The sequence below is a fragment of the Columba livia genome, chromosome 1 (assembly GCF_036013475.1).
Source record: "Columba livia isolate bColLiv1 breed racing homer chromosome 1, bColLiv1.pat.W.v2, whole genome shotgun sequence".
NCBI classification, from domain to species: Eukaryota; Metazoa; Chordata; class Aves; order Columbiformes; family Columbidae; genus Columba; species Columba livia.
The window spans coordinates 17,590,644-17,614,295 of record NC_088602.1 but is presented as its reverse complement, the minus strand read 5'-3'; the positions used below and the strand labels follow the sequence as shown (position 1 = coordinate 17,614,295).

The 23,652-nt window shown below is 38.3% G+C and overlaps 1 protein-coding gene across 8 annotated transcripts in view; it reads right to left on the bottom strand.

Annotated features, from left to right (window-relative positions):
- Positions 1-23,652, bottom strand: part of GRIA4 (glutamate ionotropic receptor AMPA type subunit 4) — a 229,730-nt gene that overhangs the window by 33,681 nt on the left and 172,397 nt on the right. For all 8 annotated transcript variants that reach the window (XR_002412191.2, XM_005501476.4, XM_021286311.2 and 5 more), the window contains exons 11-13: positions 15,908-16,278; positions 14,363-14,561; positions 10,595-10,842 (exon numbers count right to left, since the gene is read on the bottom strand). Coding sequence is in view for 7 of the 8 variants with exons in the window: in XM_005501476.4 (XP_005501533.1) it covers positions 10,595-10,842; positions 14,363-14,561; positions 15,908-16,278 (818 nt within the window). In the remaining variant the exon portion in view is untranslated. The remainder of the gene's footprint in view (positions 1-10,594; positions 10,843-14,362; positions 14,562-15,907; positions 16,279-23,652) is intronic.

Genomic DNA, 23,652 nt, shown 5'->3' with positions numbered 1-23,652 from the left:
GAAAATGTAAAAATATAAAAAGTTGCCTAGTAATGTTTGCCTTTAGGCACCTGAAATTTGGTTGATTTGACCTATGTGGAAAAAGTTGAGATATTCTGTAGGAAATAATGGACATATTTCCAAACAAGTCCAATGAATTTTTCTGTAGACTCAAGAGTTTTCAGATCCAAGATAGATCTGAATGACACAAATGACACAGCATAAAATGCAACAAAAATAATTTCCACACTGCTCCATGTGTAAAATCAGGTGCCTACTTCCATACCGAGGAAGTCAAAGGTCTTATTCTAACTGTAAAAGCCTTTCTTAAGACAGAGTTGCAAATTTTGGCTGCAGTAAATGGAACCATCTAAGCAACAGATTGGAATGAGAATAATGTGTAATTATGTACAGAGAAAGCCTGATCTGGGGGTAACAGATGGGCTGCCAGATGTTGGGGCTGCTCTCACCTGCAGGCCTCATTCATCCCTGCTGCTACTGATGGAAGATGCACAGGATCTGGATCTTCCTGCGCAGAGGTGCTGTTCCTGCCCACATGGGTTGGGGCATGGGGGGGGAATTTAAGAAATAAAAGAGCTCTGTCTTATCTAGGTTCTGGAGGGAGACTGTTCTTTATATGTGTTCTTTTAGAGTAGAAAGAAATAACTAAACTGCAACAATAAAATTGGTTTTTGTATCAGGTCAGGCTTGGACCACTTTCACCCAGTTGACTTTTGGCTTTAAAGAAGTGCAGGGAAAATTGCAGTTACACTTCGACTACAGAAAACTGCCAAAAGCTGTTAAAAGAATCTCATTCAACCACAGAGCACACAGCATTTTTCAGCATCACATGATTTGCTAAAATGTATGGTTAATAGGAGCTAAATTCTTTCTTAGCTTTGATTTAAGCTCTTACTTTGTGACTTAATTGGAATGGGAAGCAGAGGAAGGAAGGCAGAAAACGGGAGTAAGGCTTCTAGCTATAAAAATACAGAGAGACTTGAGCAAAAAATACCTAGAGACAGTTGAGAAAAAAAAACAGCAGTTTTGGCTCTATTTCCTACCACACACACAGTAGACCAGTTCAGAGAAATAATTACTGATTGACCGCAAGTCACTGTTTTATCCTACAATCTTTTAAACTTGTATTGTTCAGTGAGATACATGTATGGCCATTTTTATTTGGAACCTGAGCACCTTGGGAGCATCTTGCTGACACTGGGAAATAGTCACATTTTAGAGATGTTGTGTCAAGACACAGAGTAGCTTAAATTATATACTAAAACTCCTGTATCTTGTTTTGTGCTTTTTTGACTGGCAACAGCTTTTCACCTTTCATTTTGGGATGTTCACTCACTCAATAATGCCTACTCCATTGCACAGTGTGCCAGTCTAAGATACCATTCTCAGCTCAAAGAAACCATGAGAAAGAAAACAAACTTTCCCCCCTACTTTTGGTTAGAGATTTCTCAAAAGAGCCAAGGCTGCATAAAGACTTAATGGCTATTTTGTGTCTTTTTGGAGTCCATCTAGTACTTACTGTCAATTGAAAGTGGGCAGTTTTGCAACTACCACACAGGTTAATCACAAATTGGTTTTCAGGTGCTATTTTTTCCCCCAAATGTCAATTCCACAGAGAAGTATTGTTATGAGCTGCTGAGATGCCTTTCAGTGACCTGCTTCCTTGCTTTAGTCTACCTACAATTTACCTGGACAATTATTATCTTAGCGTGATAGTCCTTTTACTTGGCAGGAATTGTACCATTAACTTCAAAGGGTAGCTGGCTTGTGCCCTTAGTGAATACATATTCTGAAGCCTGGTAGTTTCCTGGGAATTGACACCTAAACAGCCAGAGAGTTGTAATGAAAAGTAAAGAGAGAAATAATAATGAGCTGCATTGTTAAAATATAATGGGCTGCATCTTGCCCTCTGCTGAGCTGCTTTACGAGGGACTGGGGAAATAGCAGGGAAAAGGGCAGGAGAAATTTATTTCCAAAGTGCCAAGAAACAGAGTTGGTTCCTTAGAGGATCTATAGATTGGAAACAATGATAACCCTTTTGTATCCCACTGGCACACTACTTTTAGTGCTTATCAAACCATGGCAAACATCCAGAAAGTCACACAGCAATGGTATCAGTATTTCTGAGACATTCTGGTCTTCACTGATAGTTTTAGGGAAGTTCATTGGTTATAATTAAATACACTTAAATACGTGTTCTTTTTTACGTCACAGAGGAGTGAACAGCCTGACAATTTTATTTGGACAGATTTGATATCATGAAGCTCCTATTCTGTTTGCACTCAAATATTTATGAAACAGACAAACAAAAAAAGAACTGTGATTTTTTTTTTTTTTTTTTTTTTTTTTTGATGCCTCAATTTCTTTCTCATTGTAGAATATGAACCTGTTATGAAACTTGTCCTGATGCTGACTACCACTGACTGGTCCAAGCAATGCTTCTACGTGACAGGACAGGAACTTAACCTTTAGTAATCACTAAATATCAAAAGGACAAAGCTGTTGTATAAATATCTTGTAAAAAAAAAAAGGGGGGAACACAACAAAACAAAAGCCTCATTGTGCTGTTAAGCCAATAAGAAAGCGGAAGTGACGGAATGGTCATTTCACCTTTTACACTGATTATACTGCTAATTTAAAAATACCTATTGCCATCGCAATGTTTAGATCAAACCCCACCTTCATAGGCAATAACTTTATCGCTGTTTCCATGCTCTGTCCTTTCACTCCTGCTCAGAAGCACCTCGTTTCTCAACTGTTCTTATTAAAATCCTGGGACCTTGCTTGGAGTAAGGAGCAGGACGATATTAGCAGAAAGGTACCAGAACGTGACTCTGCAACCAAAATGGGAGCTGCACTTCTTGGAAGAGCTTTGCCCTCCATCAGTTGCTTCAAACATCATTTGTTGTTTAGGAAAACAGAAGTGGCAACAAAATAAACACTTGTGATTTCTGGTCTCTGCTCCAGACCATGGAGAACTTTGTTCAATTATGAAACCCCCCTGAAGTCTGGAGGTGAAAATGTCTTGCAAGTGGCAATGAAGAAATAGGCTCTGTGGGGCAAGGTAAATCACAGATGCCTCTTTGAAGTACTTGAAAGATATGCTGTGGGTTATTTTATTTTATTTTTATTTTTCCAGAACAGAGAAAATTCAGTGAGTGCAGCATCATGGACACTAAGGAGTTGTCTTCTTCTAAAGATCTAAATCTCAGAAATTCTCTCAATAACAATGCTCTTCACTGCAATTTGGTGAATTGAATCAGGATTATTACAATTTCCTACCTCTATATGTAAAAATTGCAAGAAAGCAAAAAACTCCTTCAAGTAGAAGATTTTACTTAAATATATTTGCTCATACATCTTGCAATGGAGCTCATTAGCCATAATCAAATTTTTCTCTTTTTTTTATTGCACTCTTTAAGTATGGGGAAGATCCTTATCTTGATTAAAAATTATAAAATTAAACCAGTAGGCATCACAGGGAAACAGAGCAAGCTGGGATTCTGATATCCATTCTCAAGCCTTTTTTTTTTTTTTTAACTTCTAAAACAGATATTCTGTTTTTAGGCAGAAATAATCCAGATAACCAAAACTAAGGCTCCCAGGCTCAGCTGAAAGAACAACGTGCTAACATTCATCGCCAGGCACTCTCTTCACTGATCTTCTCTTGACTCCTGACTTTTACATTTCTTGCTAAGCAGTGGCCCACTCTCTGCCTTTTTACCCAGTAAATGTTACTTTTAGTTGACAGAAAACCCAACAAGCTCTGAAGGATCTGACCTACTTGAGAAATATCCAGGCTATAAGCTCTGACACTGAATGGGTAACGGGGTGGTAATTCAAGCCTTGTTATGCCTACAGTGAAGGGAAGAATATTATGCCAAGTCATACAGTATCATCTACACCATCAGTCAAACAGGATAATGTTTACAATATGCATAAAATGTTATAGATCACATTCTAGTTTCCAAATCATTTTGTATCAGAGAAAGAAGTGACCTTGTAAAATCTTGGTAAGTGAAACTGCTGACTAAAATCCTGTTCTTGTAAACCACAACAGACCACTCAATAGCTATGCAGAGATTTTTGTTATTTCCACCAACCCTTACTTTAAAAGAGCAGACGTCAAACTCATTAATTTAATGTCACTCATTTTTATCCTCAAGCCTCCATTATTCACCAGCTGTCTCTATATCTTTTCTAAATCAAACAAATAGCAACACCTTCTATCTCCTCCAGTCCTTTGCTGAAATGATTGCCTCTGTGGATAACACACTGATATTGGGCAAGACCAGCCATTTTATCAGGAGAAGAGAAACACATGGGAAAAAAAAATGAACCTGCTTTCTCTGCATCTCTCCTCACTGTGAAGGTTGCTTGTCTCCAGAATGATCTGGGGAGGTCTTTGAACAGCAGTATTGCCAGCTGGAGGTCAGCTAGCCAGCAGAGGAAATACCCATTCTTCTGTCTGAATCACCAGAACAACTCCCCAAAGCATGTGGGACACAGACCTCACCATGGTGACCCAAGTCTACATTTCCTTTGCCTATTTCTGTACTTTTCTAGCAACAGGAACACACCATTGAGCAAGCAATGCAGCCCAGATGCACAGAAACACCACAAGCTAGAATAGCCATATCAGTTATATCGGTTCAAAAATAAAGAAATCTATGAAGTCCTTTGAAAACTGAACAATATAGGGTACACCAAAGAGCCATCCAGGGAAATGCCTACTTTATGATACAGAAAAACTTGCACATGGAAGCCCCACTCATGGGAAAAGTCTATTTTTGAGAAGATTCCTGGATTTCCACAGTACAAAACCCCTGAAAAATACTAGTGGAAGGAGTCCTTTGTAGTAAAAAAAAAAATAACTTAGTAAGTAATTTGGGTGGTCAGCTCAAACAGATTTTCCTACTTTTCCTCTTACTCAGAAGGAATCTGTGAATATCATACCCATTTTTTTTTTTTTTTTTTTTTTTTTGTACACAGAAATCCAATTTCATAGAAATCATAAGAAACCAGAGAATGCAAGAAGTTTTGGTGGAAACATTTTTATCTATTCTTACAGGTGAACTATGTAATGACTGATTCTTTTCCCACAGAGCTTGCCATGTATTATCAACTCACTGACCTACAAAAGCAGAGTAGAAAGAGAATTGGGGTATATATCAGAATAATGTATTAAGTTCACGATAAACAGCTTTGCCAGTGAATGACGATCTGGGAATTCCTTCCATAGTAAGCTCCTTATACTCTGGTCTCTGAAAACATCAAGGACAGAACTTGATAAAAAGTTTAATGGTCCCATTGGAGGAAATGATACCATCAGATTTATCCTTGTTTTCCCAAACTTGTTTCAGGCCAATGGAAAGCATGTCCAAAAAAAAGAAAGGGGAATATCCCATACATTGTAAGAGCTGCCAAAATTTTGTGTGAAAAAAAGTGCATTACCATAATGAGTTTTCCTTCAAGGCTACATTTCTAACTAAGGAACCATACTGGATATATCCTTGAAAAACAAAGGTAACATTGTGAGCTGTTGTACCACATTGAAAAGAAGGAATGAAAGAACAGCAATTTTAGAGATTTACCTCAGGAAAAGAAGGAGTAGATGAAGTCACTGAGATCAAGATTGGTAGTTTATAAAGCCCATCCACACAAAGACTCCCCTCATAACAAATTTTTACCTTATTCACATAAACTCACATGTTTTGTCAAGAAAAAGTTCCCTCCACCACAGACCCCTCACTTCTAGGGTAAATCTCTTTGAAGTATTGGACAAGTGAAAAACCAGGAGAATCCACACAATGTTGACAGAGCACTGTTGTGATGCTTTTTGCACCCCAAGCACTCTACAGGGCACTCCTCCCTTGCAGAGGAAGGAATCCACAGCTTCACTCATGTACTTAGCACTTCACACAAGTTGATCAGAAAATTACATCTGCATCACCTGCTTCACTGATGCACTTCTCACATTTCCCACCTCATATTAATACAAACACAGTAAAGAATGGATAAAGAACTGCCACCATGGTTGGTTTAAAGAGACAGTTCATGTCACTAGATGTCACACTGCAAAGAACCAGCAGATATCACCTCATGGACCTTTTTTTTCCTTCCTCTCCAGAACACCTTCCTAAAGTCAAACTGGAGTTATTTCTTCACAAGATAAAAATAATAGGGACTTGAAAATTGGCATTTAGAGTCCCTGATTCATATTTGTAAACATTGACCATAATTGCAATACTGGGAACTTAATAAAGCTCCAGATTTCATCAGGCTGGTGAACAACCATCACCAATCTCAAAAATACATCAACACACTAGTCACAACAGTTTTTTATGATTTGGCTAGATCTCATCCTGCCACTCTAGTCTGGCTGGAGTCACAGTGTCTCACCAGACATGAGGACATGAGCAAGTTTCACTCATCCCTGCTGCATACTGTCAAGTTGCAGAACAGGACAGCCAAATGTCCTTAGTTAAAACAGTCACAGAAACAACGTCGAGAACTCTTCATATTTTAGTTCAGCCAGTCATTCACCTTTGCATCAAACAGCTTCAAGGTACAAAAAGCACGAAAAGCTTAGTGTACCTGTGATACAATATTGCCCTTATTTTCTTCTTCATTACCTTTTAAGAGTGGAGAACTCTTTCACATTCATCACTACTCAAACCTGTTTATGATACCTACATATCTAAAACAGAAAAGCAGAGGCATACACGCATAGGCTTTGTGTAGTACGTGATCTCCAGGGTTGCCCTCTGGAAACACAGATTACTGCAAGTGGCAAGGCACATGAACGAGGGGTGATCCACAATTGCCAGAAGTCCGGCCATGAGAATGTCTTCTAATGACAACACATTAATAAACTGCTAAGTAGAAAAACAGCACTCTCTTAGCCACCTTTGAAAACACCACCTTTGAAGAAAAACACTCATTAATTCACACTGATTACTACACAGTAGTTTTGGAAGGATACCTACCATGGTAGGAGGAGGAAACAGTAAGGACAGCTGGGTATTGCCATGAAAGAAACTCAGACTTTGTTGTGATGAGAGCCTTTGCCCTCAATCCCACGTTCCTTCTCAAATATGTCCGTCTTTTACAACACTATATAGAAATGAATATCACTGAAAAGGAAGGAAGGAAGGAGACACACATGATGTGCAATGTGGTATTGCCCGGTGGGCATAAAAGAAACACACATCAGGCATTTCCCATTCTCCTCCATCCAGTGATATGCACGAATCCTAATACTACACCAGCACTGGGAATACATCATTCCAATTAGCCATAGGTACTGGTTGAACACTGCAGGAGTGTAGCATGGAACTCAATTAGGAAGATTTTCAAATTAAAATCCACTACCTTGCTCATGTGTACGGTCATGAGCAACAGAGAGACCAGTCCCTGGATCACTCTGACAGGTGGATTTCATCTGCATGAGTGAAGTGATGGGTATGTGCTCTGTAATGAACATGAGCCCAGTGATGTGGGGGCATGGAACTATTGATAGTCCTAAGCTACAGGAAGAAGTCTGATTTAAATCACCCCACTTTCTGTCAGTGTTAGATATGAGAAAATATATGGTCAGGTTCTCCATATACTCACATAAATTTTATGCAGCTGTTACCACATTTTCAGTGAAAAAAACTCCTGATTTATAATCATTGTAAGTAGGAGGAGGATTAAGACTAAATTATCTCTAGTGAAATAGGTGTTCAAAGAGTTTAGTTAATAATTTGATATGAATAATTCATTTACAAAAACGGATCTTTTTCCCTAGTCTGAAAAGCCCAAGAATAGAGAAGAATAGAGTGTGAATGTTCAACATTTATATGCTACTTGCAATTATTTGTGAACTACATCAAGTAATTTGTGGTCTACACATAACTCAAATAGGAAATTATGATTATTAAATAAAACAGAGAATTTACAACTCCCATAGCAAGTTATGTCTTTTGACTAATTTATGTAATGAACTTAGCTAGTTCGCCCTTCACGGATTTCAAACTGCATGTTCAATATTTGCAATTATCTGTGCAGGCAGCAGTTACATAAATCATCTGATCAGTAACAGACACACTACCATGCAGGATGCAGTCAAAACAGCAAAACCAGCATATTCTAAAATTTCAAACAATTCAGAAAATACTGAAGCATGCAGTTAAAATTTACAGCTGAGTCTTTTCTGTTCAAAAGCACAGGGGTAGGAAACTTTTCCCCTTTTCAATAAGCACTTGTTCTTTTTCTTTTTTCTCGTTTAATTGTGTTGCTTAATGTTTTTAATAGGTAAGCAGCACTGATGTGTTGCCTGGGGTTTGTTGCTGGGGCTGGAGAGGGAATGGGGTGCAGCAGGAGAACAAGAAGCTTAGCACATGTGAAAGAAAGGCTTGGGAAAGGCATGGACATGGACAGCCAGTCAAGACAGCTTGAAAGGAGATTTGGTCCAATTTTCAGGTTAGGTAGGATTTCCCTTATTCCCTTTTTTGAAGCACATTTGAAGGTAGGATGTAAAAAACTAAATGCTTTCAATCACATCACCCTAATTATAGTTGCTGACCTCCAGTTAGACCAAACTGTGGTTTCAGTAAAACATATGAGAGGCTGGTCTTTAGCTGGGATGGAACCAGGATTTCACACTTGATCCTTACAATCATGGTTGTGTTTTTCCTTTCTGCTCTTATTAAACTGTCTTACTGGGCCCTCTTCCTTCTAACTGCTTTATGTCTCATCCCTCTTACTCCTAGATATTTTTATCTAGCCAAGTGAACAAACCTGAAATAAGCCCAAATTCGACATAAACCAACCTCCATTGGCTACTAGTGTTCATTATAACAGGCTGACTCTTGGTGGTGGTGCTGAGTATTCTGTAGAAAAATAGTGAGAGGGACTAAGAAGCACCATAAAGCATGCTTAGAGCAAACATCCCACTGCTAGGATATATATGACAGCAGCTAAAGAGATTCCTAAAGGGTTTGCCCTGGCTTTGGCACAGTAAAGCATGACTGTGTCAGCAATGGGCATTTCCTCGCTATGAGAAAGTAGCTCCACTAAACTGCAGCGTTGCCTACTGCTGCTGAGTCACTTGAAACACTGAGAAGGAGATACCAATTTATTATAAATAAAAAAAATAAAAAAGTGCTTTGAAAATATACCCAGATAATAGATCCGCCTCTCCTATTATCTACTGTCTTCTACCTTTAGCAGCCTCATGAGTTCTGGACACATTTTTCTTTATAATTAATATTTTTACTGTAATTTTCCCTCTCTCACCTCCTTCTGTTCTCTTACTACTTTATTCAGTAGTGATGGCTGCAGTTTTTTAATCTGAGAGGTACTGAAAGTTAAGGACCAAAAATTCATGTTCAGCCACTGAAATAACTGGCCTGCTTTTCCCCCACACATAGAATCTTCTGCTATGGATGGAAATTATTCTGGTGATACTACTATTCCCATGTGTGTAATGATATTACTTGCAGGTTAAACTAGTGAGTTAAGAGAGAATCTAGTTATCTGCATAACAGTAATGATGTCTCCTCTGTGATCACGGATGAAGACAGCTGCCTCCTTAATTATTTCCTGCACAGCACTTTGGCTCTGTCTGCACTTGCAACTCCTCCCTTCACCTCACTTTATCTCCTTTGTGAATCTCTTTCATCAGAGCCTATTGTTACCCCCTGCCATGAGCACAAATTTGAGAATTGGGGTGCTGGTTGCTCCGCGGGTCGCTCTCTCTCCCCCATCCATGTGCACCCTGTCGCTGTAAGACTCCACAGGCCACGCTCCCCCAGTCTCTTCTTTTGCTTTGAAGAAAATTGGCAAATCTACCAGAGTAAAAAGGCAAGTTTTGTTTGCCTTAAAGACAACACAATGGTAAATACTGCCAATTTAAACACAGACCTAGTACCTTCACTTCTGTTCCCCTGACAAATTTAAATGAAAAGCAAATGATGTTCCACCTGTGAATCAAAAGCTCTCCTACTTGATTGAACACCATGGTAAATACTGGTGAGTTTGAAGGCAGTACTGAAATGCATAATGCTAGAAACACAAACTTTTTTCCTGAATAAGAAGGTGCTTTAACAAAGAGTACTTTAAAGAAGTTTCTGTAATGAAGAACTAATTGCCTCCAAGGGATGACACTGGAAAAAAAGATTTTATAAGCAGCTTCTTATTCAGAAATTAGCAGCCAAGATCAATAAAGAAAACATAAAATGTAGGCATATTATTGATGCAGATACTGATGCAGATAATGTAGGCATAATACTGCTATAAAGGGTTGAATTTGGTGAAAAAAGCTGATGAAATAGAACAGCTGGTGTTAATTCTATTGAGGTTGACTTCAAGTAGCTAGTGTTCAACCAGTTTGGTTTTTATATGGCCTTGAAAGATATGCCAACTATAGCTGCTAAATTCATATTGCAATTAGAAATGTTTACCTTTTTTGGTCAAAAAAATATGAAATGGAAGAAAGAAAAACAACATACCATGTTGACACACAAAACAAAAAGAGCTATATCAGGTACATCAGGGAAGGTGGAATACTATAACAACACATTTTATATTGTTATACTATTCCACCCACCTTAATGGAGAACCCTTCGGTGTGGCTACACCATAGCCTTTGGAATCCAGGTTTCCTCCCACTTTCATGGTGTCACAGGGCTTTCGTTGCTCAATGTATTCATTCATGGTGGACTCCAGCAGGAAGGCAAACTTGCCCTTGGATTTGCGGACACGAGCTACTCCCTCTGCAGTAGTCCTAGTGAACACTGATGGCTCAGCTGACTTCATGTAGGTCCACATCTTTTCATATACTGCTATTTTTGATCTCTGGAGAAAATTAAAAAGAAGTTAGAACAGAAGAATGTTGCAACATTTCAAAATAGCACTTTTCAAAATAATATCAACCATGCTTGATTTTTCAAACAACTGGGGTTGAGAGAATCATATTTGAATAAGGATTTTCTTTGAATTCCATGCTTATTTTGAAAGAAACAAGAAACAACAACATCAATACTATAAAATCAGATATTATTTTATGGTCCAGTTAGCTTCTAGCAGTCCCCATAAGATAACTGCAAAGCTAAGACCTGAATTTAATGTTAGACAAAGGCAGTTCACTTAGTCAAAGAATTCTAAAATGTGTTTTAGGAAATCATATATGAAATAGATATCCACGATAAACCTGTATGAGAAAAACAAACAATAAATTAATCTCCCCATAAATACAGAGCTGAATCTTGAAGCATTTCTCAGTTCTAACATCCACTTCTTAGAGCATCAAAACCACAATAGCTTAAGTATGATTTCTGCCTTCATAATTCAGAGTTTAGAATTCATTCAATATACATTCAGAAAGGCTGCACAACGTTTTAAGACATGGTTCACAATAGAAGATGGAAGGACCAAATTGGACGAAATATGCTATTAAAGGAAACAAAATGCACTAAGCATTTGCCTTAAAGAAGTATTAGGTATGTTTTCAGAACCACAGTATCCATGGATCTACTTTGAAGACTCTGAACCCGCCAGTAATTAAGAAATATGCTTGCTCAAAGAACGTGCAAGAATTTGTGGCTTAGAGTGCATTAGTTGGAAATTCTCTCTGGGAATGCATGGTATAGCCACAAGTAAAGACTTAAGCAAAAAACAACTTAAAAAAATAAACACAAATAAAATTTTTCATTGAAAGGATGAAAGGAAGGTAGTGCTGTCAGGCTGAGAAGCTTTCCATGCCTGTTAGATTCACTCAACAACTCCTCTGCTTCCTCCAGCAACAGGGACACATACAGGCAAACCAGGCATCAGCCAAATGCTGTACAGTGTTTTTATTTAATAACAGCTGGCACTTGTCTTCTCTTATGTGTGCTGCAAGAAGGACTTTTTAATCAAATGCTCAAGTCAGATTTTATTTGAGTCAACAGGAGATTCTAGCTAGGCAAGATTTGTTCTATGAGCCCATTCCTACACTCTGCTGAGCACTCCAGGAAAATATTAATTATTATAAAGTCCCAAAACAAAGGGCCTTAGAATATTAAACAAATATAAAATCCTATAATCTGAGTATTAAATTGACAATGGCTTTAAAAAGCCTGCAACCAAGCCTTTGTATAGGTAAGCCTGATTTCCCTGAAGCACTTCTTTTTACTGTTTACTGAATGACTGTATTATTACTTATAAAATAATTTGTTAGGGAGGTAGGTCTAACTTGAAAGTAAGTGGCATTTAACCAGAAACAATCAATAAAAATACCATATAGCAGAATATCATAAATGTTCCTTGTTTTTTAAACTTGTCCATAGGCATCATTTTATCTTTCTGTCAAATAAAATAAAATTTAAATTAACAACATCAGTCTATATCCCTAATCACATCCTGCCTTTTCACCCTCTTTTTCCACTGTAGTCACAGCTACTTTTTATTTACATAACAGTGGCTGAAGCAGTGTAAGCTAAGCCACTCATGTATTCTTTTTGCTTTACACTGAAGTAATTTCACAGACTTAAATTTACAGAAAGAAAAAAATGGAAGAGAGCAGCAATGAATCAGGATAATTTCAAAAATATTTACTTGCCTTTGTCTGCTTTCACTTCCATTCATTTCTTGCATCTTAACATGCATTTCTTACATCTTAGCATCCATATAATCAGATTCTTTATAAAGTAAACATGTAATGGGTCCCTTTCCTTCAAAACTAAAACCATGTAACACATATAATAACTATTAGTAAGACGAAACAATTCTTTAAATCAATTGAAAAAGGCTGTGTATAAATCTATTTTTTTAGGATCTAGTTTCCTTTGCCTATCAAGAGACAAAAAATAAGGAAAGTCTAACAAGGCTTCTGCTCTGTAAGAATATTTTCTTCTCTCAGACTTTTATTTGTTAACATTCAGTTTCCACATATCAACTTAGAGCTAAAATTGAAGAGCGAATGAACATATATTCCTTATTATCATATGAGGAAACATTGCAGACTTCCCCTGCAGTCAGCCAAGTTAGGATAATTTTCATTTAGGGTTTTTCTTAGTAGGACTGCTAAAACTAAGCTCTTTTCCTCTTGAGCAAGCTGCTCAGAAAGTGCAATTCTCACTTTGTCTGAAACAGAAAATAAGAGTAAATAGCTAATAGTATCTAAGTCTTCTTTTTAAGTTGGCTTTAAAATGACTTTTCCCTTTTCTGTGTTCAATCCAGAATCAAAGCAGACTGAATAGCTGTTGAGAGTTTCTGATATTTTGATCATCTTTTTACAGCTAATAAAAAATATTTGCAAGTTCTTCTACGGAAATATCTCTCACAACAAAAAGGTTATTTCTCTACAGACCTTTTTGGGGCTATTCAGCAGCTGCCCCTGAATTGATACTTTCTATAGTCCACAAATCCCATCCATAATTCTGTTAATGATTCAATGAGTTCAGTTTGGCTAAACTGAAAATAGTCAAGGTGCATGGGAGTACCTAACACAGAACAGTCCCCTTTCAACTAGACAATAAGAAGAAATCATCACTCCATCTTCTTTTCTTATAAAAATGCCTTAAACTGCACCTTTCAGATAAATAACGCTCCTAAACAGTGTAATTTGCAACACAGCACTACTGTCTCACAGCATTTATTCAGAGCCATGTTCAAACACTAAACTCACACATAGTCAGTCAGCTAGGCTTAACTTTCATCTGCTACAGACATAAAATAAAGCAGGAGAGATTGTTTTTTATGTACTCCTTGTGATGTCCAGGTTCCCTGTTTTCCAGCTGGCAAACGATGAGGATTACAAACCAACCACACTAACACAGGAAAGCAAATGAAAATGAAATAATCAATACAGACAACACAGACACAGGAATGGCTATTTAGGCTATTTCCTAATGCTCCAAACACATCCCCCTGAGATATATTTCCTCTTTATTATTCATCTGAAAGTCAGCAAATTAAAAAATGCATTTCCTGCCCACCACCCAAGAGCCTAAAGCAAAATGCACACAGCCAAATCCATAAGCAGAAACAAAATCTGCAGGACTCCATGTTATTATCATAGGCTTTCAATGCTGCACTTCATTTCAGTACTGTAGCTTTGGACGAATCGATACTGCAGTGCCACTTTAATTATTACTGGTTTCAGTATCCCCTGGGGCACCTCTTTTGCCCAACACAACAGAATCAATAAGCTTTCCACAAATTCGAGTAACTGAAAACTCCAACAAATGGTTGTGAGGGTAAAAATGTAGCTGAAGTATCACAGAACTTACAAACTATATTACACCTAACGACAAAGCAACATTATTTCACACTTCTATGCATCTTATAAGAGCAGTTGGTAGGGAGAGCTGCTCTAATGGACATGCCAACTTACTCTGAAGAACTCTTTGGTTGACCCTGAGTCCAGTGTCCCATAAGCAATTTCGGTTTGTTTGGCAAGGTCTTCTGCACTTTCTATGGGTGAGACCATTCGCTCAACAGTCAAGAAAGCAGCGAGGTTAGCAGTGTAGGATGAAATAATGATGAGCGTGAAGAACCACCAGACACCTCCAACAATGCGACCTGAGAGGGATCTAAACATGAATAAGATAATGCACATTTTCCTGTCTCTTAAGCCACAAATTGAGAGAAAGAAAGAAGTCACCATTATTGCTGAATATGTATCATTAAGTAACAGTCACTGGTAGGCAGATCATTTGCATTTTGAATACCGATAAATGCATTTTCTCTTGAATCTTAATGCCTACATTACAGAGTCAACTGTGTGATGCACATACAGAAGCATGAAATCTCTTGAACAGTAATCCCGGTGTTCTTATTATTTCAGGAAATGTCTAACATTGAAAAAATGATGTCAAAAATACTGGATAGGTAATCTCTTTTTGGAGACAAAGTAAAGCATGGTAGCTGAAAATCAGTAGTTTTCTCTGTTTCCTCTTAAAAAAAAACAAACCACACAAAAGGCTTTGCCCATGGATTATGTTGGCTCTAGGTTTAAAATGTTCCTGTCACCCAAGCTTATCAAACATTCTACAAGCTACTGCAATCACTTGTACTTTCACATTTTTCTTATTTAAGAAGCAAACATTTTGTGGTAACACAGATATTTGTTAAGTAAAAAAATATATTTTCCATTTTAATACCTGAAATTTGACGAGAAGGCTGTAGAGGAATAATATACATCCAGTCTTAATCAGTATCAGTTTTAATGCTAACTTCAATAATAGCAGAGTTAGGCCAATGCTGAACACTCTCAAAATCTCACTGTAAATGGCTAAAATGAAGCATTCAAGTTTGAAAGACTGGGTCATAATGTTTAATTCAAGAAATTGTAGCTACTGCACACTAAAGTTCCAGAATATCTTAAAAGGGTGAGAAATTCAGGACTGGGGTCATATATTACATGTGAAGCCTTCACTTGGTAAGGCACATCTCAGCAATACAGCGAGGCTTCTCAGAAACAGATGGTCAAATATTCTCTCCCTCTTGGACAGTGACATTCTGGAAGCAGTGCTGTGGAACTTGATAGGAAACAGAAATGGGACATTCATTCATGCAACACAAATATTCAGCACAATAGCGTGCATTTCAGAGTTGTAATACAATGGAACTAATTTAGTAACAAAGCAGTTCCTCTGAAGTCAACCCAGTGGAATTTGCTCTGCATGTACCTGCTGTTTCTGAGAGCTGTTTGTGGTTTATGCACATTGACATATGTAAAATAATAGTAATGACTGAAATTCAAAGCAGATTCTCTGTTGCCCTTATCATAGCTATTGAAAAAGAAAAAAAGAAAAAAAAAAAAGAAAAGGCTTCCTAAAGAATGAACTTCAAAACACTGCCAGGAAAACAAATGAAGGAAGATTTTATGCTTCAGTGTTGAAGACAAAATGCAAATGTAAAAAGATTTGACACAAACCTTGGGGAAATATCACATCCTTGTTGCATAAAGGCACCCAGGGAAAACCAGAGGCTGTTGAATATGCCAAACTCATTGGGAGGCTGGTCACTGGGTCCTTCTTTCCCATCCTCTGGTTCTTCTGTGTGCCACTCATACGGGCTAAACCTGCTAACTAGGAACAGGACCACACTGACACCAATGTAGGCAAAGACTATGCACATCCAGATCTCATACGCCAAAGGGTCCAAGAAGGAAAACACTCCTGGTTTAGATTTCTGGGGCTTTTTGATCATAATGGATATCCCCAAACTCATAAAAGGCTTAGAAAAATCAATGACCTCTTCTCGTACCAAAGTGATGGTCAGAGGCGCAACAGCAATCTCTGCTTTCTATAAAAAAAAAAAAAAAAAGAAATATAGATGTATAGATTAATTGGCGTTGGCTTATACACTCAGCTAAGCAGCTAATTCCAAAGACATGTCATTAACGTCAGGACACTGTGGCTTAAATGTTCTTTATAACATCTTTCTGATTCTTTCTATCACAGTTATATTTACTCAGTATGCTTTTAATAAAACATACATATTGCAGGTTTTTATTTTATGGAATTATAGCAATACTTCATTTTCCTGCTAAGCATGAGACTCTTAAATCTTGCAGTTGTAGGTAGCAGTGTGGGTATGTCATTTTAAGTATTAATTTAGATTAAAAGTAGAATTCAAGGAAGAATAAAAAATGAGAATGACCCTATTGTGACAGAATGTATAGAGATTATTTTATAAGATCCCAGAAAAAAGTAATGTATTATCATATTTTCATAAAACATAATAATTCTTCAAGGGAAACCAGCTCATAGACTAAAGGAAGTTCCAAATAGCATGAAGCAGCAAAGGTGAAGATCTATTGCTGCGATGCCACAAAACTGTACACAGTTGTCTTGGGAGAAAGATAGTTCAACAGAAATAAATCACATTTTAAACAATGCAAAAAGGCAAGCATACAGAAAATAGCTGTGCAAAATCACGCAATAAAAGGATAAAAAGTATGCTGAGACTGTCCCCTGTGACCAGCAAGGACTTCTGTCCAGCCCAGGGGCAAAGGAGGGTAACACAGCATAGTGTGAGAACACTTTCTTTTAGTTGCAAATAAGACAGACTCACAACCTGCCTTCTGCAGTGGCATTACTCTTCTGCAGGCCTCAATGTAAGAGATAATCTGCCTGCATCTACCCCACCCCAGGCCCAGTCATCTTCACAGGCACAATTAAGAGTTATTCATAAATCTCCATAATAGAACTGTCATCATTTTCTTTTCTAAATACTTAGTTTGCCCAAACTCGTCTTCTGGGGTAGCATCTTCAGATATAGTACACGTAGCCATAGTCAAGCAAAGCATTTAAGCATGTTTGTCTTTTAGGATGCTCTTAAGGACATTCATGGTCAGTAAAATATCCAAGGATATACTTAAATCCCTTCTATTTCAATAACATTAACACACGTTGAAAATTAAGAATGTGCTTAAATAGTTTAATCCAAGTGTTACAAAAATAGCTGGTGTGATAGAGAAAAAAATGAACTGAAATGTAGTCTTTTTTTGTCACCTCCCAACTTTGAGACAGATAAATGCATTTAAAATAATATGTTTTTGTTATTTTGTACAACAAGTTATACTGACCTATATATGTTTTATGGAATTTAATTTAAAACTGATTTAACGTAGTTAAAATTTAAATCTATTTTGGTAGCTATGTAATTTTGATTAATCCAAAAGAAATTACTCATTCCAGTGCAATAGCCCAAAAATGCAAATTCGTATTAAAATTGTTATATATTAATAATCAGATTATATCTGTCATTCTGAAACAGTTGTGATGCAAACACTGATCATCATTATTTTATGTAAAGATATTACAGTTTAAGCAACAGAATTAAAATAATATGTTTGCAAGCATATCAGACATTATTTCTGGTGCTAATGTCTTTGGTAAACATTATGATAATGTTGCTAATTCTCTGAATTTTAATGTCAATTTTGTAATACAAAGCATTTTTTAAAATTTGGCTTCTTGAAGTCCTGTGATTACCTAAGTCTGACAGAAATAGATATTGTATGAAGACAGGTATTATGTCAATAAAAATACTAAGTCTAAAATATATTTATAAATATTGTGTAAATTGTAAAGTAAATTGGGTTTCTGTAGTGTAAGGATTGTAGGATGATTTGGGCTATTGACATTGCTGCATATTTTTGTTTTTCATCTCATTCACATACTCCTTTTTTTCTAGAAGAATGGTTTCCTTCCTCAGAGTCAATATCCTTTGTGTATCCAGATTTCAGCTACTGTGAGTGCCCAGTGTGGAGTCCTTGAAATGAACTAACTAAAAGACTCAGGCAAACTGTGGTCTGTTACTGCTAATCTTCCCTGTATTTGTAACATGGTGGTATCTTCATTAACACAGAGTAAATGATAGACCTAATCACTGGTCTTCAGAAGTGTTGGCTACCACTTCATTTTTTGTGTCTGTGTATTGCTACTGGGATTAAAACAAGGATCCTTGAGGGTTGTTAGTTTTTACCATGTGAGGTGGAAAAGTGACAGTACCATTTTAGTGTGAATTGTGGAGATTTTAAAGACGTAATTAGCACACTGGGTAAGATTCATCTTATCAAATTTAAAGGCTCAAAGAGTACATGCACAACTCCAACTACATCAGAACTAGCTGCCTACACTACTTTTAGAAGTTAAAGAGTAGAAATAAGAACTTATCCCATTTTGTTAGGACAGTAGGTCTAATGTCAGATAATTCATAATGTAGATAAATCCATTTCATGCCAATGAATGCAAAGAGCCAGTACACAGCTAGGTCACAAATAGATTCCAAATAACTTGAAAAAGTGCAGCCTCCCCAATCTGAATATTATTTTTGTAAGACCACTCTGTGCCACATTAAGGCCTCTGTAAACTCTTTGTTGTTGAAAGCTAAATAATGACAATAGCTGTGCAGGATAATCACAAGCATTTGTGCTTCGCCCGATTAACATACACCATATAATTATGGATTTAAATGATTAAACAATATAACAATGGTGAAAACAATTAATGATTTTGTTGCCAGTGAAAACTGTTTTGACAAAGACTAATGATACTTCACACTTGAATCAGCTGCATCTGTAACAGCATTTCAATCAAGGCTGTACCACTATCAAGTACCGATGGATTCGGGCTACTTCCAGTATTACACAATGGGACAAGATTAGGTCTCATGGTAAGAGACTTTTACTTTTCCAGAATATATTATTATAACCTGGTGAATAAGATCTATGCTTGGTACAAGTTGTATGAAGGTGGTAAAGTTATCTGAGAATAATAACGCAGGAAGTGATTTCAACTTCAGAAGCTTGTGTCTTCTCAGATTTTAAACAGAAATGAGTTGTGACCTTTTGTGTTAAGCAGTGAAAGAATAGCATTCTATGTCAGGAGAACGAATATTTAATTGGAGCTGACTGTTAGTGCATTTGGAAACACCTGTTACACTTGCTTAATGGTATTTCATCCTCAGCCAGCATTTCTCCTGTGAGCTAGATATCAAGGCTTATAGAGTCCCACAGGGACTGCTGTAGGCATTTGGATACAGCAGGGACAAATGACCAAGATCTCCTGATGTTTTTTACTAGAGTGCTAAAAACAAAACAGGAAAATAAACAGCATTGCACCACGATCCTCTGTATTGTCACAGCAAAACTGTACAGCATTTCATATACTGTTTCCCCTGGGACATGATGGAAAAATCAACTACAGATTTCAGGTAATGACCAAACTGCTCTGTGCAGTATCTGAAGCGTCCAGGTATCAGAATGACCAACGGTGCATATGGCCACTCTCAGTATCACAGACAGGGCTGAGTGGCATTCATAGAATCAGAATCATAGAATAGCTTGGGTTGGAAGGGACCTTCCCAAGGTCATCTAGTCCAACTCCCCTGCAATGAGCACAGACATCTTCAACTAGATCAGTTAGTGGCACCGAGGCATTGGGGCACAGTGTAAAGAGCAGAAGGGGAGCCTTTTGTACAGCTCAGAAAAGGTCCAATCTCACTGGCCAGCACAAAACTGTTAATCCTTTAATGGGGTTGGGAATTAGAAGCTGTAAATTTTTTCTCAAATAGACCATCTCTTTAACTTGCTAATTCATTTGCAAATTCTATCCCAATCCTGGCTGCATATAAAAAGCCTTGCTTGAAGCATAGCAAACTATTCAGAGTACTTGTGTTTATGATTTGGGGACCTATCAGAGAACATGAACATCCTCTTATTGCAGAGCTTCGCAGGGAACTCTCTGGCTGACTGATTTTTCTGCTTTCTCTATGTGGAACAGGCCAGGGACCCTGATGCTTTGTAAATCATTTGGCAAGGACTCAAAGAAGTTGCAGGGAGGAGGCTCTTCATGGATTCTCTACGGAAATCTTAAGCAGCAAACTTGTGTAAGTTAAGAGAAAGAAAAATTACCTTTAAAGCTACACATGTAAAAGTAAACATGTTTGGAGTAGCTCTTGGCCTTAAGGCCAGAAGGCACAGGACAGTCTGTGTTGCCACCATGAAAGTAATTTAACCTCTGAACTAGCATGGCTGCATTCAAGTTGCTTATAGGGAATGGTCTGTCCCTGATTCTATTGTCCAGTTGGGCTCAGAAATTGCTTTGGACAGTAATTATAGGACAAAAATATACCAGGAACCGCTGTTGCAATTTAACAGATCAGTCAGGCAAGTTGCAGTGCCCAGGGACACTCCCTGGGCATCATATATCTAAGGGTGCTGAGGGAGCTGGTAGACAATGATCGCTGAGTCACTTTTCATTACCTATTAGCAATCTTGGCTAACCGGGGAGGTCACAGTTGACTGGAAATTGGCAAACATGATGCCCATCTACAAGAAGGGCCGGAAGGAGCATCCAGGCAACTACAGACCTGTTAGTTTAACCTCGGTGCCAGGGAAGGTCATGGAGCAGATCATCCTGAGTGACATCACATGGCACATACAAGAAAAACAAGTGATCAGGTCCAGTCAACACGGGTTTATGAAAGACCAACCTGTTTGACCAACATGATCTCCTTCTATGACGAGATGACCAATATAGTAGATAAAGAAAAGGCTGTGGATGTTGTGTACTTAGACTTCAGTAAAGCCTTTGACACCGTATCCCACAGCATGCTCCTGGAGAGGCTGGCAGCTCATGGTGTGGACAGATGTACTCTTTGATGGATAAAGAACTGGATGGATGGCTGGGCCCAAAGAGATGTGGTGAATGGAGCCAAATCCAGTTGGTGGCCGGTCACAAGTGGTGTTCCCCAGGGATCAGTATTAAGGCCAGTTCTGTTTAATCTCTTTATCAAAGATCTGGATGAAAGGATTGAGTGCACCCTTGGAATTTGCAGATGACACCAAGTTGGGTGGGAGTGTTGATCTGCTGGAGGGTGGGAAGGCCATACAAAGGGATCTGGACTGGCTGGATTGTTGGGCTGAGGCCAATTGTATGAGGTTTAACAAGGCCAAGAGCTGGGTCCTACACTTGGGTCACAACAACCCCAGGCAGCGCTACCGGCTCAGGGAAGAGTGGCTGGAAAGCTGCCTGGCAAAGAGAGATCTGGGGATGTTGATTGACAGACGGCTAAATATGGTCTAGCAGTGTGCCCAGGTGGCCAAGAAGACCAACAGCATTCTGGCTTGTATCAGGAATAGTGTGGCCAGCAGGACCAGGGCAGTGATCGTCCCCCTGTACTCGGCAGTGGTGAAGCCCCACCTTGAATCCTGTGTTCAGTTTTGGGTCCCTCTTCATAAGAAAGACATTGAGGTGCTGAAGAGAGTTCAGAGAAGGGTAATAAAGCTGGAGAGGGGTCTGGAGCACAAGTCATATGAGAAGCAGCTGAGGGAACTGGGGCTGTTTAACCTGGACAAAAGGAGGCTGAGGGGAGACCTTATCACCGTCTACAACTACCTGAAAGGAGGCTGTAGTACAGAAGGTGTTGGTCTCTTCTCCCAAGTAGCAAGTGACAGGACAAGAGGAAATGGCCTCAAGTTGCGCCAGGGGAGGTTTAGGTTGGATATTAGGAAAAAAAATATCACGGAAAGGGTTGTCAGGCATTGGAACAGGCTGCCCAGGAAAGTGGTGGAGTCACCATCCCTGGAGATGTTGAAAAGGCATATAGATGAGGTTCTTAGGGACATGATTTAGTGCTAAAGTTGGGTTATGGGTGGCCTCAATGATCCTCAGGGTCTCTTCCAAGTGAAATGATTTCACAAGTCTATGATTATATGGCGCCATGGATGTACAGGGATAGACACAGCCTCAAGGAGCCCTCAGACAGTAGAGCAAAACTACTGGTCAATCACAGACTTCTGTCAGTTCTTTCAATATAAAAGCAGCTCCGAGCACTTTGCTGCAGCTGATTCCCAGAATCACCAACTGCAGCCTTCCTAAATAGTGGTGTAGGAGCTTTTAAACTTGGCCATCAAATCTTTAAAGAGACTTCACCTCAATCTTTTCCATTAAAAAAAAAAATGAAGTATTGACCATGTATTCTGGGATGTCCTCTTCATGCACGTGATTTGCAACAGGTTCTTTATGCCTGTGAGTTTTGTTGCTGTCAGGTATGTTAACAGCCACAGGTCACAGTCCGGTGCTGGCATGAACCTCTGTGTGAGCTTCCAAACAGCACTTTGTATTTCAGTCTAGTATGAGGGCAGTTTGGATTTGATGAGGTAAATTTTGCAACATAAAAGGAAAAAGAAAAAACAACACACCAAACAAAAAAAACCCAGAAAACTAAAGTGTGATTTCAAGTTTACTCTATAATATTCAGCTAGATGATAGGCCACTGAAACTATGCTTCTGGGCAAGGGAATTTTCTCACAATTTTTAAGATATCTCAGATGGTTTCAAAATCTACCAGTATATAACAGTGCATTCATGTGACATCCATGTGTTTGCTGTCGCAATTAAAAGCCAGACAAGCTATTTTGATAAAGGAAGTTTGAAAAGCGCTTGACTTTTAATACCCTGAGACTTGAGCTACTTCTGAACTCCTAAAGTGGATATATGTGCTTGGTGATCATTCAGCTTTTCCACTGTCCAAAGACAGAAATGAGGTTGGTTCCTCAAGAACTTCCAAGAACACACAGAGTTTTGTGAGGCTGGTGTAACCCTCCCATTCCCATATGGAAGGGAAATAACAGAATTCTGGGGCACCATTTCCCACACTCCTACAGCAAATGGTCTATGACACATTGAGGAGTCTCCTGAAGTGACACCAGTGGAGGAGACTTTGACAAAATCTATCAGTTACACTCAACTGACAGAAGGGAACAGAAATGGAGCTGCTAGGAAAGCCACTAGACTTTCACCACGCGTGGCACTAAATGTCATTGGAACTGTGAAATCTGCAACTGTGGATGGACCAGTAGTGTTTTTATGGGGAGGTTATGAGTTTAGTGGCAGATATGTTCTAACCTGATTAGTTTTAGGATCACTTTTTATTCTGTCACTAAAATGAAAAGTTTCTCTAAGAATCCTGACCTGTTGTCAGTGGAGATATTAGCAACTACAGTCATTGGCAAGCACAGTTCTGAGTTTTGCTACTTTTGGTAACAGCAGATACTGTAAGTATTTCTCTGAGTGTGTTGGAACTATTTTCATTAAATATTACAACTTCACGTGTCAACATAATTGTCAACTATTATGCTATTCTGAAGAATCCTTCTTTATATCA